General features: G+C 39.6%; 1 protein-coding gene across 1 annotated transcript in view; it reads left to right on the top strand.

Annotated features, from left to right (window-relative positions):
• The window catches only part of GRID1 (glutamate ionotropic receptor delta type subunit 1), a 705,818-nt gene that overhangs the window by 579,430 nt on the left and 108,298 nt on the right, over positions 1-18,090 (top strand). Inside the window, exons 9-12 of the mRNA XM_044239973.1 lie at positions 3,278-3,379; positions 4,820-5,017; positions 8,306-8,630; positions 9,850-9,988. Coding sequence (XP_044095908.1) covers positions 3,278-3,379; positions 4,820-5,017; positions 8,306-8,630; positions 9,850-9,988 — 764 coding nt within the window. The remainder of the gene's footprint in view (positions 1-3,277; positions 3,380-4,819; positions 5,018-8,305; positions 8,631-9,849; positions 9,989-18,090) is intronic.

Here is an 18,090-nt window from a genome sequence, read left to right as displayed (position 1 = left end):
TAGGCAGGGAAGTATTCTTATTTTACTTTTTAGATAAGTAAATGGAATCTCAGTGGAGTCAAGTTTATTCAAAATTTTAAGCACCACGGTCAAACGTGCTTTCTGAGGTCACCCAGGTAAGTGATGGAAACACAACTAGAATACAGGTCGGTCGACTACAAAACTTATGCTATTTTCATACCTTCAAGTTCCTCTCTTCTTCCCCAGATCTTTACCAGGTATAGTAAGTTGATCTTGAAGAGGAGAACATGGCATTCAAAGCAAGGTTGGAAACCCTGAGCTGGGAATAATCAAGGCAAGGTCTAGTCCAAGAGCCTGAAGTTCTAGACAGTTTATGAAGGGTTTTGATCTCAGGGGACAAGGTGACAAACCCAAGTAGCACACACAGCAGGGTCACAGACTAAGGTCCAGCATGGAAGAGAGTGGAGGTTATTTCTACCTCAGCTCTGTGTAAATGGTGGCCATGGGACTAATAAACACTGCGTTAGCTGTGAGGAATGCGTCATGCCAATGTACCATCTTAAATGGAGAAAACTGGGGGTAGACTATATGGGCAAATTCTGCACAACCTCTACAACTCTTCTGTAAATCTAAAACCACTCTAAACTGAAAGCTTATTTAAACAAAACATGAATAAGAGTTTTCCAGACCCAACCAAAGAGGGATGGTATTACAGGCTGGAGGGAACTGGAGAAAGCGTGCCGTGTGAGGTGTGTGAGGAAGGTGAGGGATTTGGTGGGGTTGGAGTGGATTGGGCCTACGTAAACTTAAGTGAGGCTGGTCATCAGGTTTGGATCTCCATAAGAAAGACCTTTCTCTTAGGTCAAGCTTCAGAGTGTTAAGATTTATTTTGTAGGAAATGGGAAGTCATTCAAAAATGTTCATTAACACCTTCTTATTTGTTTATTTATTATAAAGGTACAAGTCAGCACAATGGAAGAGGCTGTAAGAGAGAGGTTGGGAGTAATGAGATCAATGGGGAGGCTGTTGCAATCCTCCAGGGCAGGGGGGCTGCTGCCTTGAGCCGGGCAATGAGCTAGAAGAGGGTTGTGTGGGCAGGCGTTGAGAGACAGAGCCCGTGTCACAGCTGAGCTTAAAATTCTACAGGGACAGGGCTTCATCCCAACTGGTTTTTCCTGCCTCCATTCTCCATTGCCAAGACTGACTACAATCACAGTCAGTGACAGACAGTGAGTAAAGTTTGGTCAGGGCCAAGCTGAGCCCCATCCCGGGTCTTACTCAGGCAGGTGCTGGCACAGAGCGGAGATGCCCCTTCGCCTGCGCCACAGAGGTTTAAAGCAGCACATGTTAGGAATTCAAGCCGTGTTGCAGGGCAGAATATCTGGTACCCGAAACAGTATGTCATCATGAGGACAAGACCGCCTTCATTTTGACTTTGTCAATCATCGGGATGGTTCAGGGACCTTTTCAACACCATCCCACTGGGGGTCTGGTGGATTACCCATCAGGGTTAAGCAGTTCCAGTACCTGGGATACCCAATTAAAGGGATAAGATGTGAGCAGCCCAAACACACGACATGAGTCCCTTGGTCCATGTCACAGGGTCCAAAAAATGCAAGGGATCAACACCTTTTTTCTGGATTTATCTCTTCCCTCTGGCCAGCATTTTAATCTGATGCAGGACTTGATCCTGGGTCCCAGTGCTGTTTCCAAGACCCAGAGGGGAAAGAGTCATGAGCTTTCCTTCTCACTACACCAGTTCCCAGAGTGTGGCATCTTTGATGTCCTTGAACAGGACTTTGGGCAGATTTTAACTTTGCCCTTTCCTGCAGTGCCCCTCCAATTAATTGGTGGTGGCTGTAAGGAGCTCCTCAGAGCACACGGCCATGCTCTTAACTAAATGATTCATTCATCACTGCCAGGCATCCTATTACTTAGGATGGAGTGGGTCTTAGTTGGTATTGTGTCCAAAGTGATAGCCGGAGCCATCGTGTCCTTAGGTAGCACTACTGGTGGCTTCTTTAGGGCACCTGGTGACATTTCTCCAACAGAGGGATAGTTCTTCTGCTCAGCCTAAGCAGGGCAATTGTGGGTTTTCTCCAGTGAAAAGTGGATGCTGCCCACAGTGGTCTGCTTCAGTGGTGGTCCTGGATCAGCAGCAGCAGCCTCACCTGGGAGCTTGTTAGACAGGAATAATCACAGGCCCCGAATCAGAGAGTATGTATAAAATCCCTGGATAATTTGTGTGCATATTACAGTTTGAGGATCCCCTGCTTTAATCTATAGCAGAGGTTTACAGTCCTGGCTGTGCATTAGAATCACCTGGGGAGCTGAAATATTCCTATCTAGCCCACTACAGACCAATTAAATTCAAATCTCTGGGGGCGAGGCCCTACCTCCAATATGCTTTAAAAGCCTTCTTACGAGAATCTAATATGCAATAACCTAGAAGAACAGGGTTTCTCAATGAGGACTGCTGGGGAAGCATTACAATTCCCCATGCCTAAGTGCTGAGATCCTGATTAAGTTGAGATGGGGGCTCATATCTGCATTTTTTTTTCTTTTTCCATTTCACCAATTAGTGATTGAGAATCATTGATCAGATAAGGAATTCATCGTGGTTCCCCCCGGGCCCTGCAGAGATGCAGCGAGGGGAAGCAGTCTGGAGAATATGTGTGTCTCCTATTGTTCCTGAGCCAGCAGAGGGTCTCCATAACCAGCTTGGGGGGGGCCCTCTCAGAGATGCATCAGGCTCTGGGAGAGGCTCTGCAGGCCTGGGAGCTCTGTAGGCCTTACCTGCATATCAAGGAAAAATTATGAAATTTGCCCTACAGTGAAGACAGGCAGGGGGCTCTTAACCCCGCTTGCAGCAGGCATCAGGGTATAAGACAAGCCACAGAAAGGGGCTTTTGTTACCCACTTCCCTGCTGAGTCCCATCCTGCCCTGGTGGCAGCAATGGGTGAACCCAAGGGGCCATCTGGCCTGGGCAAGTCAAAGGAGTAATTACAGAAAGAAGACACTTTGTGGGAGACACGGTGACATGACCTCAATGGGTGGACATAATAAAATTAGAAATATTCATTCTAGAAACAAGTTCTTACCAATTGGTTTTATTTTAAAGATGTGGCAAGTCCTCAAGTTCCAGACAGGCTAATGGAGCAAGTGGAACTTTCTGCCACACCTTTATTCTTTTGAAGGTTTTAAGGGACTGCTGTCCTCCTAGCTGCCTGATTCAGGATCCCAGTTTGAGAAGCGAGTTTCTGAGGTGCACACAGGTGCCCGTTCTGTCCCTCACACTCCCTTTTTCCTCCACAGCTGGCGACGTGGGACTCAGAGAAGGGCCTGAATGGCAGCCTGCAAGAGAGGCCCATGGGCAGCCGCCTCCAAGGACTGACTCTCAAAGTGGTGACTGTCTTGGTAGGATCATGGGCATATTGGGGAGTTTGCCATTAAGGCTTTCGAGCCAGAGGCTTCTGTTTGGCTTAATGCTGGGTTTGGAGAAAAGGGGATCTTGAGTCATGGCTCAAGTGTTCATAAGGCCTTTATGGCAAATAATTTTGCAAATAACAAAGAAAGAGTAATGTTGTAGATTCTGCCCCAGTGCCTTCCACAGGAGGTGACTGGGCTGCTCTAGAAGAGGATTACCGATCTGGAACCACGGCTAAGCTTCCAAGCAGGCACAACTCTACACGTTCCTGGATATAATCAGTATCTTGACCTACTGCTGGTCCTTAGGAGAGCTTTGCTCATAGCCAGTGTCCCCAGACAGTTGCTTGGCGGAACACACTCCTCTGGTTCTCCTGATGGTTCGATGTGACACAAACTTCATAACAAAGACCCTTTATTGCCATTTGTCTGCATAGTTGTCCTGGCATCATGGATTTTTACATCTTTAAGAGACCTTAGAATCATCTTCCTATCAATTTCTTCCTTCACCTTTCCAGGGCCCTTGGAGATATTTTCGATTTACCTCTTATTAACTGGTCAGACCTGGTTCAAATGTCCCCTTGGTCACATCAGGCATTGTCATCTCCTTGGCTTTAGATCCCTTTGGCCACAGTGTCCTGCATTCCCTGTGTGCACATCACAGAATAAGCATTATACCATACCCCCCCAGGGCCCCCAGTTAAACTGAGATCTAGTCTCTGGGGCTGTTTGCCAAAAGCCCTCTTCTTGTTCAGTTTTATAGGATTGTGGTGGGGAAGGCTGAGGTGTTTTCCAGAGAACCACATGCCCTACAGGAGTGCACAGGACACAGCACAAAATGTGTAAATGTGGCTTTGGGCTTGGGAACTGCGAGGTTTAATTCTGTCCTGTCCTTTGACATACTGTGTGACCTTCTCCCATGAATCAGAATCCATTTTCTAGTACAATCTGATAGATGTAATACCGTCTTCTCTCAATCTAATGTTATAGAGCTTTTACTGTCGTTCTTTATCCTGGATGAGAAGTAACCACATTTCTTATGTGGGTCCTGAAGAATTATGGTATTTCCTAAGGACAGAGTCCTGAATGTCACAAATAAAGGAATGAAAACAAATCATGTCATTCTGGCTATAGGGTTCTGAGCAGAGGCTGGGATAGCATCATACAGAACAGGTAAATCTCCATTCCTCCATCAATATGTTGATTGGAGGGATCTTCCTATCTTCTGTGCTCCGAGTGTCCATAAACTGCTTTAAAAAAAAAAGGGCAGAGATGTTTAGACTCCAGGAGAAAATTGGGTAAATACATGCCCATGCTCTCAAACATTCTAGAGCTATGTTTCATCACATTAGTTGCTCCAACAATCCCCTGGAAACGTGTGTGTTAATAACCTGTTATTTAATTGAAGAACATCCCTTCTGTTGTCCTCAGGAAGAGCCTTTCGTGATGGTGGCTGAGAACATCCTTGGACAGCCCAAGCGCTACAAAGGGTTCTCTATAGATGTCCTGGATGCACTGGCCAAGGCTCTGGGCTTCAAATATGAGATTTACCAGGCCCCCGATGGCAGGTATGGTCACCAGCTCCATAACACCTCCTGGAACGGGATGATCGGGGAGCTCATCAGCAAGGTAGGTCCCAAAAGCAGGGTCATGGGGAAGGGTACCCTAGTCTGCTTCTAGGGTGATATCTAAATTTGGCCCATTAGGCAGTTAGGACCTTGGAACTAGCTAAGGAGATCACAGGTTACCACTCTTCACTCATCAGAGCTCTCTTTTCTTCAACCCACCCCTCCCCATCGTACCCATTCCTATTCTTTAATTTTCTCATTCCCTGGCACTCTGTTTTCCTTCTGTGCCCACTGCTGCCATTCCTTTCAAGCCTGTCCACTGAGCCTGCTCTGTCATACACCCTTCCTGTAACCCACCCACACGTTTAGGCTGAAACAGGAACTTGGTTCTCACAGGAGGTATGAGTGAGGGCTTATTCTTTTCTCCCTCATGGCCCACAGCAGGGGTGTGTATACACAAGTTCATATGTATGTGTGAGTGTGTGCATGTGTCTTCAATGTTGTGATACATTTCCCAGCTCCTTAGATTAATTTCAGATAATGACGCTTCCTCTTTCCTTACAACCTGGGTTTTCATTGAGACTCATGCTCCTGATATGAGGCCTGTTCACTGTGTCCCCATCCCCACCCCGTCATCCCATGACCTCTGGGTTATTTCCTGGTAGTCATTTATGATGGTGGCATCTGTTCAAATTCTCCCTCTCTACTGTTGCTGCTGCTACCAACTTTGACATTGCAGACATCTCTGGGGCCAACTGTGGACTCCCAGTGTTTTGACTGCCTCACTGTCCACGATCTTGGTTTGTGCTCCATGTCAGTGCCTGACCCCATGCATTTTGTCAGCATCTTATGCGTTACCATCACTGTCCACTCCATGACTATGACCTGTTGTCCTGAGTCTTTTGAACATTTGCTCCTAGAACACAGGTCCTTTGCTTTATAAACCCGTAAAGGCAGACACAATCTCCAGTTCCTCCTAAGCTTTAAAAAAAAATTTCCTGCAGTACTAATTTATATAAAAAATTCACCCATTTTGGAATATACTATTCAGTGACTTTTAGGAAATCTACTGAGTTATCCAACCATCATCGTCATCTAGTTTTAGAATAAGTCCATCAACCCAGTGAGATCCCTCACACTTATTTACAGTGAAATCCCATTCCAACTCCAGCCCTAGGCAACCATTGATATATTTCCTATCTCCATAGATTTGCTTTTGTGAACATTTAATGTAGATGGAGTCCTACAATATGTGGTCTTTTGTGTCTGGCCCTTTCCACTTAGTACATGTATTTGAGGTTCATCTTTCTTTAAGATTTCTGTGACCTTGGGATACTGCATCCTTTCCTGCCTGGTGTGCCCTCGGTGTTTGACCAGATAATCCTGTTCCCTTCATCTTTTGTGATTCTCTTTGTTCTTAGTTTCTTATTGTACTGAAACTCTGACTTGATTATATTATCTACCCTCTGACTTTGACTTCCAAGTTGCTACATACAATTAGAGAAGAAAATCACAAATTTGCCCAGATGGATATATGAATAGTGTGTGGGCTCCAAACTCAGGTAGGCCTTCAGGACAGCCAAGTTCCTTAACTTGTTGGACCCCTTGGCTGTATCCCTTAGAGACTGTTTCAAAGTTTGTCTTTCTCGTCAAGCAACCCAAAAGTCTTCTCTCCTAAATTAAAACAAAGTGCTCCTGTATTAGGCAAAGAAATGAAGATTTGTGGGCTTGAAATAACTACTTCAACTACTGTAAAATTCACATCTGCAGACACCTGCTCATACTCCAGGTTCAGAAGTGGGAGTGTTTTTCCCCTGTGTTACAGGTCACCCCTCTTCCTGTGTCGTAAGTTAATCCCTTTGTCCTTCTTCTGGACCTGGCTTCATAAATTACTTTCCCTTCTTCCTATGTTGTAAAGCTATCTTGTTCCACTAGATCTCTTCTTAGTCCTTACATATGCTCTGAATGACCCAAATCTTTAAAAAGAAATCCCCGGATCTTGAGTTTTTGAAAAGAGAAGCAACAACCAGAGATACAAATGTGACAGTTCTACAGGAGAGCTTCACCATCATTACCTCCAGCATTTTTTCTTTATACTCTAGATATGTTGTTGGATTTCACATTTATTATCTTATTTTATTTATTTATTTTTTGGATTTCGTAGTTAACATCAATACATTTGCCCCTCTAGCCCACATATTAAATCTGATAAAAATTTTTTCTGATAAAATGTTTTTATGTATGTTTTCCCAATTTATTTTTTTTTAAGATTTTGTTTATTTGAGAGAGAGACACATGCACAATGTGAGGGAGGGGGAGAGAGAATCTGAGGCAGACCCCTTGCTGAGCACAGAGGCCGACTTGGGGCTCTATCCCATGACTGCAAGATCATGATCTGAGCTAAAACCAAGAGTCAGCTGCTTAACCAACTGAGCTACCCAGGTGCCCCTAAAATAAACTTATTTCTGATGGTATCTCCTACTGAGAAGTCCAAGAGTCAAGATCAGGATAATCATTGCATATTTTGGTTCTCTTGTGGTTGAACGGGGGGAATGCTGGCCTATTATTGCCCACCATTATCCATCTAGTCTTAATTATCCTAACCTCCACCAGTCTTGGCTGCTTTAATCTCACAGTCTAGTTCCATCTTAATGGAGTCTTTGTCTATTTTTTAAAATTAAGCCCATCTTGGAAAGCAAAAGTCTTATAAGGTACTTTTGGGGTCAAAGTAAGGCATGCCCAGAGAGTCCCCTCCCAATGTGGCTTTACTATATGAAGAACCAACCCGTATGTTTGAGAGGCCATGAATTAAGGGCCATGGAAGGTCAGGAAAAGTAGATAACCTTTTTTTCTTGGAGGATATTACTCTCTGGCATAGAGTTTACATATAAAATAACCAGGGACTGTGACATTAGTGAGATTTCAAGTAGTTGTACAACTCACCATAAAACTTCCAAAGTGTCTCAGGAAAGGGAGACATCCATGTGGGCTAAAGAGAGTTTGGAGAGGCTTGATGGCAGTATAGAAGGATGCAGATAAGCCTAAAAGAAGACAGAAGGGACTTCTTGGTTGGGGCCAGGGATGGGGAAGAGGGAAATACTGGCAAAAGAAAGAAGAGAGTGAAAGTTTGTGAGGATAACAAGAAAGTAAAGGAAAACTACAATTCAAACAGACAATGTCGAATTTTTTTTTTTTTTTACAGTATTCAAGGTCAGTCGCAGGGTGTCACCTCTTGAATCCATTTCCTCTGGACAGAACAACCCAAAAAGTAGAGGGCAGCCCTTGCCCCAGGGTGGGCCCCAGCAGGAAGCTGAGGACTGCTGTCTGATGAGTTGGTTTTGCCTTTCAGAGGGCAGACCTGGCCATCTCTGCCATCACGATCACCCCAGAGAGGGAGAGCGTTGTGGACTTCAGCAAGCGGTACATGGACTATTCGGTGGGGATCCTAATCAAGAAGCCAGAGGAGAAAATAAGCATCTTCTCTCTTTTTGCTCCGTTTGATTTTGCCGTGTGGGCCTGCATTGCGGCCGCCATCCCTGTGGTGGGCGTGCTGATATTTGTGTTGAACCGGATCCAGGCCGTGAGGGCTCAGAGTGTTGCCCAGCCCCGACCGTCCGCTTCGGCCACCTTGCACAGTGCCATCTGGATAGTCTACGGAGCCTTCGTACAGCAAGGTACATTCCTGGTTTCCTGATGTTGCGGTCACATCTTCCCAGGGGCCTGGAGGAACGTGCCCATTGGCAGAGTTCTTAGATGCGTTTTGGCAAAGTCATTTTAAATGCAATTTTATTTAATCTCTAGGACAGTACTAATATCAGTCTGTACCCGATTTCTCTGAGTAATATCAGATAGAAATTAAATGAAGTGACAAGGAACTCAACTTCAAAGCCCGATTCTCTGCTTTAGATAAAATTAACTTTGGAGTTCTGCTTTGTACTTTTCTCCCCTCCCACATTAGGTTAATTGTTATGCACATGGGGTTGTCAGATGAAACTGAATCTTGCTTAAATTTGAAATCTTAATAGAAAAAAAAAGTCACAATTGTTTTGCAATCATCTAAGCAGTCCTCCATCCATTCTTGAGATACAAAGTCTCTTTTCTCCGTGAAGTCTGGAGAGCACTTGGTATGTTAGAGGATCTTGCAGTTTTGACCCAAGCAACAAATTGCAAAGTTCCTAATGTGAGTGCTGGCCTTGTTTGCACCATGGCAAAACATGTATTGCCTGTTTGCAAGGTTATATAAGAAGAGTCAGTGAAATGCTTTCTTCTGCTACCACCTAAGGGACCGAGGAGAAATAATTGGCCTCCATGGGGCAGCTACTGACTGCAAGTCACAGGCAATGCTTTCTGAAAATCCTAGGAAAAAAGTCATCCAGTGAGGGCTGAATATTAATAAAAACGAGATCTCATTTCTGAGGTTTAAAAGAAAGCTAGGGAACCCTCCAGGTAGGAGGTAATTCTATATTTACAGAATTCCTGAGACTACTCTCTATGAACTTGAAACTGAAAAAGGATCTTACATCAGATTGCAGCCCTGGAAGTAGGCAACACAGGGAGATAGAATCTTCTAACTGGAAGATTTTGATATTCAGAACTCTACCCTTGGTGTTTTGACAAACATCACATCACATCACTAAAAGGCCAATTCTGGATTTTTCGTATTTGGTGGTCTTCCATCCCTTTCAAAGACTGGTGGTCTTTGGAATCTTTCCCAGAATTGTCACAATCCCCGATAACTAGCCAGGAACTCACTTCCCTGCTCCCCACCCCAACTCCAGTGGTGTTTCCCTAAGCCAGGCGGGGGTGGAGGAGCTAGAGCATTTCTGGCGGGGGTGGGAGGATGCAGGGAAGAGCAGAAGCCCAGGACCAATCCATTTTGCTGGCCTCCTGTAGGTGGCGAATCCTCAGTGAACTCCATGGCCATGCGCATCGTGATGGGGAGCTGGTGGCTCTTCACCCTCATTGTGTGTTCCTCCTACACGGCGAATCTTGCTGCATTCCTCACAGTGTCCAGGATGGACAACCCCATAAGGTAAGATCCATTCCTCCTTCCAGGTGTGGGACCATTCAGCTCCGAAAAGCTGTAAAGGCAGAATGCAGCCTAGTGTCATGGAGGCAGACGGACTTAGATCCCAGATTTGCAGTTTGATTATCGTCCTCTTAAATGCATGAAGAGCACCACTCCTCTTGTAGTTTACTTCATACACAATTATATAAATGCATAAATGAATTAAATAATACTTCTCTGAACATTTAAATGCTGCTTATAAGACTAAGAAATCAAAACATTAAAAATTAACAAATTAAATTTCCTCAGGCATTTAAATGTTGATTACAAACTTATTTAATCAAAATTTTCTAAACATTAAATTATAATTAATTAAGACCACAAGTCTAAGGTATTTTTTCATATCTTCAGACACCTTAAAATTATTTTTAAAAACATGTCATTATCACAGTGATTAGAAAACTTATTTTACTTATATTCATTAAAGTATAAAATTACTGAGGCCAGGGAATAAAAACATTTCTTTGTTTTACCAAAGTGTTAAAAATATGGCATGAAAGAATTAGTTCAACATAGTGAAATAACTTGGGAATGCCTTTGTGTTTTGGAGCAGATTTCCACAAACTGTGTGAATTGCAAGAGAACTTGGACAAAGTGAACGGGTATTGGAAATGTGGTTACTAAAGTGACAAAAGGCACAGATATAGTCTACATTTCCTCAGTACAATATTGGCTTCAATATCACCTCTCACTTGATCCCTAATTATAGTGTTATGTAATTTCTCCTTTATCATACTCACTATCATTACAGGGATGCTTTCTATCTACTGCCCTAACTGGTCATCCATCCTTAACCAGCTTCTATGGTTCCCAACAGCCTATTTAAAAGAGTTCAGACTCTGGCCAAGATTCAATATTTAGTATGATGTTATCCAGTTTTATTTTTTAGTTGGCATTTTTATTGAGATAATTATAGATTCACATGCATTTGTAAGAAATAATGCAGAGAGATCTTATAATATCTTTTAACTGGTTTCTCCCAATGGTTACATTTTGCAAAACTATAGTATTTTATCACAACCAGGGTATCAACATTAATACAGTTGACTGATTCTATTCAGATTTCTTCTCTTGTACTTATTTCTCTGCGTGTGCGAGTGTGTGTGTGTGTGTGTGTGTGTGCGCGCGCGCGCGTGCACGCGCATTGGATTCTACACAGTCTTAACCCATGTGTAGGGATCGAGCCCTGCTCTAGGCTCATGTTCCGCACAGAGTCTGCTTGTCCCTCTCCCTCTGCTTCCCCCTGCCTCCACTCACTCATTCTCTCTCTCTCTCTCTCTCTCTCTGTAAAATCAATAAGTAATAAATAAAAATATTTAAAATGCCATTTTAAGTATGTTATATAGATGGAATTATAGCTCTTGGATTGCCGTTTTCATTTAGCATCATTCTCTAGAGGTTCATCCAGGTTGGTGTGTGTCTCAGTCATTCATTGCTTTTTTCTGCTTAGTAGTATCCCATGTACCACAGCTTGTTTAAATGTTCACACACTGAAGGACATCCAGGTTGTTTCCCTTTTATGCAATTATGAATAAAGCCACAATGAATATTTGTGTGTAGGTTTTGGTGTGAACACTAGTTTTTGTTTGTTTGTGATACATATCCAAGAGTGCAATTGCTGGGTCGTGGGGTAATTGCATGTTTTATAAAAAAAAATATGCTTTCTAAGAAAACTATCAAACTGTATTCCAGAATGACTCTGCCATTTTGTATTACTGCTAGTGATGTGGGAATAATCCAGTTTCTTTGCATCTTTGCCAGCATTTGCTTTAGCATCATTTATTGAAAAGCAGTCCTTCCTTCATTGAGATGCTTTTGTAATTTGTCAAAAATCAGTTGGGTATATGTGGTCCATTTCTGAGTTTTCCATTCAGTTCTATTGATCTGCGTGCCTATCCCTTCATCAATACCACACTGTCCTGGTTACTATAGCTGCAGAGTAAACCTTAACATTGGGCAGAGTGATTACTTACATTCTTTCTTCTTTTGTTCAGATTGTTTTAATTATTCTATGGCCTGCATCTTTCCACATAAATTTTAGAATAAGCTTGTCTATGTTTACAAAAAATAATTTTCCATTGTTTTGATAGGAATTACATTAATTACAGTTGAAATTGCATTAAACCAATAGATCATAACTTGCTGAGACTATCATGAATGGGTATTGGCTTTTTCAAGTGCTTTTTTTTTTTTTACATTGCTTGACATGACCATATGATTTTTCCTCTTTAGCCTACTAATATGATAAGACTACACTGATTGATTTTCAAATGTTGTGTACCTTGAATGAATCTCACCTGGTCATGACCTATGATTCTTTTAATATATTTTAGATTGTTTGCTGATATTCTGGTTGAGGATTTTTGCATCTAAATTTATGAGAGATATTCGTTTGCACTTTTATTTATTGTGCTGTTTCTGTCTAGTTTTGGTTTCAGGGTAACTCTGGCTTCGTAAAATGATTTAGGAAGTCTTTGCTCATTTTCTATTTTCTGGGAGAGATTATATAAAGTTGGTGTTAATTTATCTTCAAATGTTTGGTATAATTCTCCAGGGCAACCATCTAGGAGATTTCATATTCTTGGAGCTTTTAAATTAATAATTAAAATTTTCATAGCTATAGGGCAATTCATATTGTCTATTTCTTCTTCAAGTCTAGTTGGTTTATAGTGTTGTCATGTTTTCCATTAACTTGCTGATCTTCTGTTGTTGTTTATCAATTATTGAATGTGGGATATTAAAGTCTCCAGTCATTTTTTACAGAACTGCCCATTTCTCCCTTCAGTTTTATCAATTTTGATTCATGTATTTTGGGACCCTATTGTTAGGTATATATATGTTTCTAACTGTGTTTTATATTCTTATCAAATGACCCTTTTATCATTGTATAATGTCCTTCTTTTGTCTCTTATAAAAACTTTCGTTAACGTTTACTTCAGCTAGTTAGTTCTCTTTTGGTTATTGTTTGCACAAAATTTTTTTTATTCTTTAATTTTCAATCTATTTGTCTTGGAATCTAAAGTGAGTCACTTCCATACAACATATAGTTCAATTGTGTTTTTTAATATGTTCTATCCACCTCTATTTTAATTGGAGCATTTAACCCATTTATATATAATGTAATTAGTGATAAGGAAGAACTCACTTCTGCCATGTTGTTGTTTGTTCTCTTTATGTCTTTTTTTTTTTTCCCCAATTTATTTATTTTCAGAAAAACAGTATTCATTATTTTTTCACCACACCCAGTGCTCCATGCAAGCTGTGCCCTCTATAATACCCACCACCTGGTACCCCAACCTCCCACCCCCCCGCCACTTCAAACCCCTCAGACTGTTTTTCAGAGTCCATAGTCTCTCATGGTTCACCTCCCCTTCCAATTTACCCAAATTCCCTACTACTCTCTAACGCCCCTTGTCCTCCATGCTATTGGTTATGCTCCACAAATGAGTGAAACCATATGATAATTGACTCTCTCTGCTTGACTGATTTCACTCAGCATAATCTCTTCCAGTCCCGTCCATGTTGCTACAAAAGTATGTCTTATACCTATTTTGTTCCTCGTTTCCCCCATTATTGCTTTTCTTTTTAATATTAAGTAGATACATTCTGTATATCATTTTAATTCCCCTGTTTGTTTTACTATATATGTTTTTAAGTTATATTTTTAGTGGTTGCCCTAGGCATGCCAATTAATATCTTAATTTATAACAATCTTATTAGCCAACTTTATTTTAATAGTATTAAAAAATGTTTCTCCTGTATCACTCTGTTCCACTCCACCTCTGCCCCCAACAACTCCTTTTTGAAGCTGTCTGATCCCTTACTTTTTTGGAAGTACTTAAAATTTTTTCTCCAATTTATTCAATGGATAATCTTCTATATTCAATTTTTAAATTGTTATTTTTTATTTTTTTTTACTTATTGAATAAGCTTCCTTATTGTTTTAAAACAACTTTAGCTATTAGAATGTATTATTAAAATGCATGTTTATAGTTTTTAACTTTAATTTTTAAATTGTGATAAAATATGCATAACAAATTTTATTTTAATCATATTTAAGTGTACAGTTTAATGTCATTAAGTACATTCACATTGTTCTGTAAACATTACCACCATCCATCTCTACAACACTTCATATTACAAAACTGAAAGTCTATATAATACTCTCCATTCCCCACTTCCCCACTTCCCCAGACTCTGGAAACCACCATCCTTTTTTCTGTCTCTATAAGTTTGACTACTCTAGGTACTTTATATAAGTGAAATAATACAGTTTTTGTCCTTTAATGACTGGCTTATTTCACTTAGCATGTCTTAAAGTTTCATCCATGTTGTAGCATCTGTCAGAATTTCCTTCTTTTTAAAGCTAAATAACATTCCATTGTATGTATATACCACATTTTGTTTATACATTCATCTGTGGAGAGACACTTGTGTTGCTTCCATCCTTTGGCTATAAACATGAGTGCAGATATATGTTCAAGTTCCTGCTTTCACTACTCTTGGAGCTTTTAAATTAATACTTGGGTAAATACTCAGAAGTGGAATTGTTGTATCATAAGGTAATTCTGTGTTTCATTAGGAACTACTTTATCATATTCTACAGCAGTTCCACCATTTTACATTCCCACCAACAACTCACAAGGATTCCAGTTCCTTCACATTCTCACTCAAACTTATTTTCTGTTTTGTTTTGTTTTTATAACTGTCCTAATGGGTATGAAGTAGTATCTCATCTTGGTTTTGATTGGCATTTCCCTAATAATTAGTGATGTTGAGCATCTTTTCGTGTGTTTATGGCCACTTGCATATCTTCTTGGAGAAATGTCTATTTAAGTCTATTGCCCATTTTTAGTGGGTTGTTTTTGTTACTGAGTTATAGTTTTTTATGTATATTCCAGATATTAATCTCTCATCAGATATTGATTTGTAAATATCTTCTCCCACTTTGTGGGTAGCCTTTTAATTCTGTTGTAGTATCCTTGGGTACAGAGAAGTTTTTAATTTTGATGAAGTCCATATTATCTATTTTTTGTTGTCACCTTTACCTTTATTGCTATATCTAAGAAATTATTGCCAGATCCAATGTCATAGAACCTTTCCCATATGTTTTCTTCTAGGAGTTTTATAGTTTTAGGTCTTACATTTAGGTCTTTGATCCATCTTGTTAATTTTTGTACATGGTATAAGTTAAGGGTCCTGCTTCATTCTTTTGCCTGAGAATCCGGGATCATGACCTGAGCCGAAGGCAGATGCTTAACTGACTGAGCCACCCAGATGCCTGTTCTTTTGCATGAGGATACCCAGTTTTCCCAGCACCATTTGTTTAAAAGACTGCTGTCTCCTCACTGAGTGGTTTCAACATCTTTGTTTGAAATCATTTGAACATATATGGGATAGTATACTTAGCTTTTTATTCTATTCCATTGGTCTATGTGTCTGTCTTCATATCAGTACCACACAATTTTGAGTACTATAGCTTTATAGTACATTTTGAATTCAGGAAATTTGAGATCACCAACTTTATACTTTTTCAAAAATTGTTTTGGCTATTTGGGGTTCCTTGAGGGGGAATTTTATTTATTTATTTTTTAATTTTTTCAATTTATTTATTTTCAGAAAAACAGTATTCATTATTTTTTCACCACACCCAGTGAATTTTATTTTTTTTAAATTTCTATTTATTTTTTAAATTTCTTTTCAGTGATCCAGAATTCATTATTTATGTACCACACCCAGTAGGGGAAATTTTAGAATAGATTTTTCTATTTCTGCTTGAAACATAATTGGGATTTTAGTAGAGATTGCATTGAATTTGTAGATTTCTTTAGGTAGTATTGACATCTTAAGAATATGAAGTCTTTCAATCCATGAACATAGGAACATCTTATGTCTTTCCATTTATTTGTGTGTTTAATTTCCTTCAGAAACATTTTTTAGTTTTCAGTATACATGTCTTTGCCTTTTTAGTCAAGTTTATTCTTAGGTATTTTATTCTTTTTGATATTATTATAATTAGAATTGTTTTTGTATTTCCCTTCCAGATTGTTCATTATTATTGTATAGAAATGTGACTGATCTTAGTGCATTGATTTTTTTTTAATCCTACAACTTTGCTGATTTATTTGTTAGTTCTCATTGTTTTGTGTGTCCAGTTTTAAGGTCTTTTACATATCAGGTCATAATGTCTGACAGCAGATATACATCTACTTCTTTCTTTCCAATTTGAAAATATTTTATTTCTTTTTCTTGCCTAATTGTCTATGACTTCCAGTACGATGTTGAATGGAAGTGGTAAAAGTGGATGTTCTTGTCTTGTTCCTGACATTGGAGGAAAAGCTTTGGTAAGATGTTAGCTTTGAGTTTCTCATATCTGGCCTTTATTATATCAACATAGCTTCCTTTCCTTCCTAGTCCAGTGAGTTTTTATCATGAAAGGGTATTGCATTTTATCAAATGCTTTTCCTGCCCTGAGATGATGATGTGGGGTTTTTTTGCCCTTCATTTGGGAACATAGTATTTTATACTAACGGATCTTTGTACGCTGAGCCGTTCTTGTGTTTCAAGAATGAATACTGGTTGGTCCTGGTGTGTAATTTTTAAAAATTATGCTGTTGAATTCAGTTTCCTAGTATTTTGTTGAAGATTGTTGCATCCACATTACTCAGGAATATTGGTCTGCAGTTTTCTTTTCCTGTAGTATATTTTTGGGGTTTTGGTGTCAGGGTAATGCTGGCCTCATAGAATGAGTTAAGAAGTGTTCCAAACGAGACACTTGCATTCAGTCAATGTATTCCTATGCTTTAATGTTTTTGCTTTTCCTTAATTCTTAAATAAACATTTATTCTGAAAAACTCCAAAAAAAAAAAAAAAAGAAGAAGTGTTCCATCCTCTTAAATTTTGGGATAAGAATTTGAGGAAGATTGCAATTCATCCTTCTTTAAATGTAGATTGTATGTTTCTAGGAATTCGTTCATTTCATTAAGGTTTCCAATATATTGGCAGACAATTGACAGGTAGTATAATATAAATATATTTAATCTTCTTTCATGTCTACTTATGCATTCTAAATTGTTTTTATGATGTTCAGCGTTCTATTACCATTATTACTGTGACTCCCCACCACCCCCACAATTGGAAGTTAAGCATCCTCTTTTAACCTTTAGGCTTAAAAATACAGGCTTTAGGCTTAAAAATATAGGGATTGCTGTTTCTCTTTCAGAATCAAGCGTGAAGCCATATATTTTTATCTCTTCCTATGTAAGATGATACTGGAATATCTTTTTGTCCTCCCCTCCTTCCACCTACTCAATCATGCTTTGGTATTATAATCTGAAATTTCAGGCCCAGTTTACTATTGTTATTCCTTTCCTTCTCCTTCTTCTAATATTTAATGGTTTCTCTAATATATATATATTTGGCATTTTCATTCTTCTGTTTTATCACATCTACATTTATAGTCATTACTTGTATTGAAGTCTATGTTCCAGGGATTTCAGTGATTGTTGAAAGTCTCTCTGTGCTGTGATTTAGCAATTGTTCATATTTTTATTTTGATGAATTTTTGTTTAGCTAGAGTGGTTATTTGAGCAATAGACCTAGCAGGGGTGGTATATTTTGTGAGATAATATATCTGAGAATCTTTTTCTGTTGTATTTATTCATGAATTAAAACTGATCTGGATATAATATTCTTGTGTCATAACTTTCCCCCTTAATAATGTATAGAATTTGCCCCATTGTTCTTCCTGTATGTAACGCTACAGAGAAGCATGAGAATACCTCATTCACCTCCTTCTTCTCCCCTCCTCTTTCCTTTCCTATCTTTTCTTCTCACTCTTTTCTCTATTCTTTCCTTTTTTTCTCCATCTCCTTTTTCTCCCTCCTCTTCTCCTTTCTCCTTTCCTTTCTTTTGTCTTGTTCCTCCTCTTCTTTTCATGCCCTTCTTCTTGCTTTTTTCTTCCTCCCTCTATTTTAATCCTTCTCTTCCTTCTTCACCTCCTCCTTCTCCATGTCACTTTCTTCTTTTTTTCCTTTCTCCTCCTCCTCCTCCTCCATTCTTCATTC

This window comes from Neovison vison, chromosome 2, assembly GCF_020171115.1.
Source record: "Neovison vison isolate M4711 chromosome 2, ASM_NN_V1, whole genome shotgun sequence".
In the NCBI taxonomy this organism is placed as follows: Eukaryota; Metazoa; Chordata; class Mammalia; order Carnivora; family Mustelidae; genus Neogale; species Neogale vison.
Note: the sequence above shows the minus strand (reverse complement) of the source record. Positions and strands in the feature narration are given on the sequence as shown.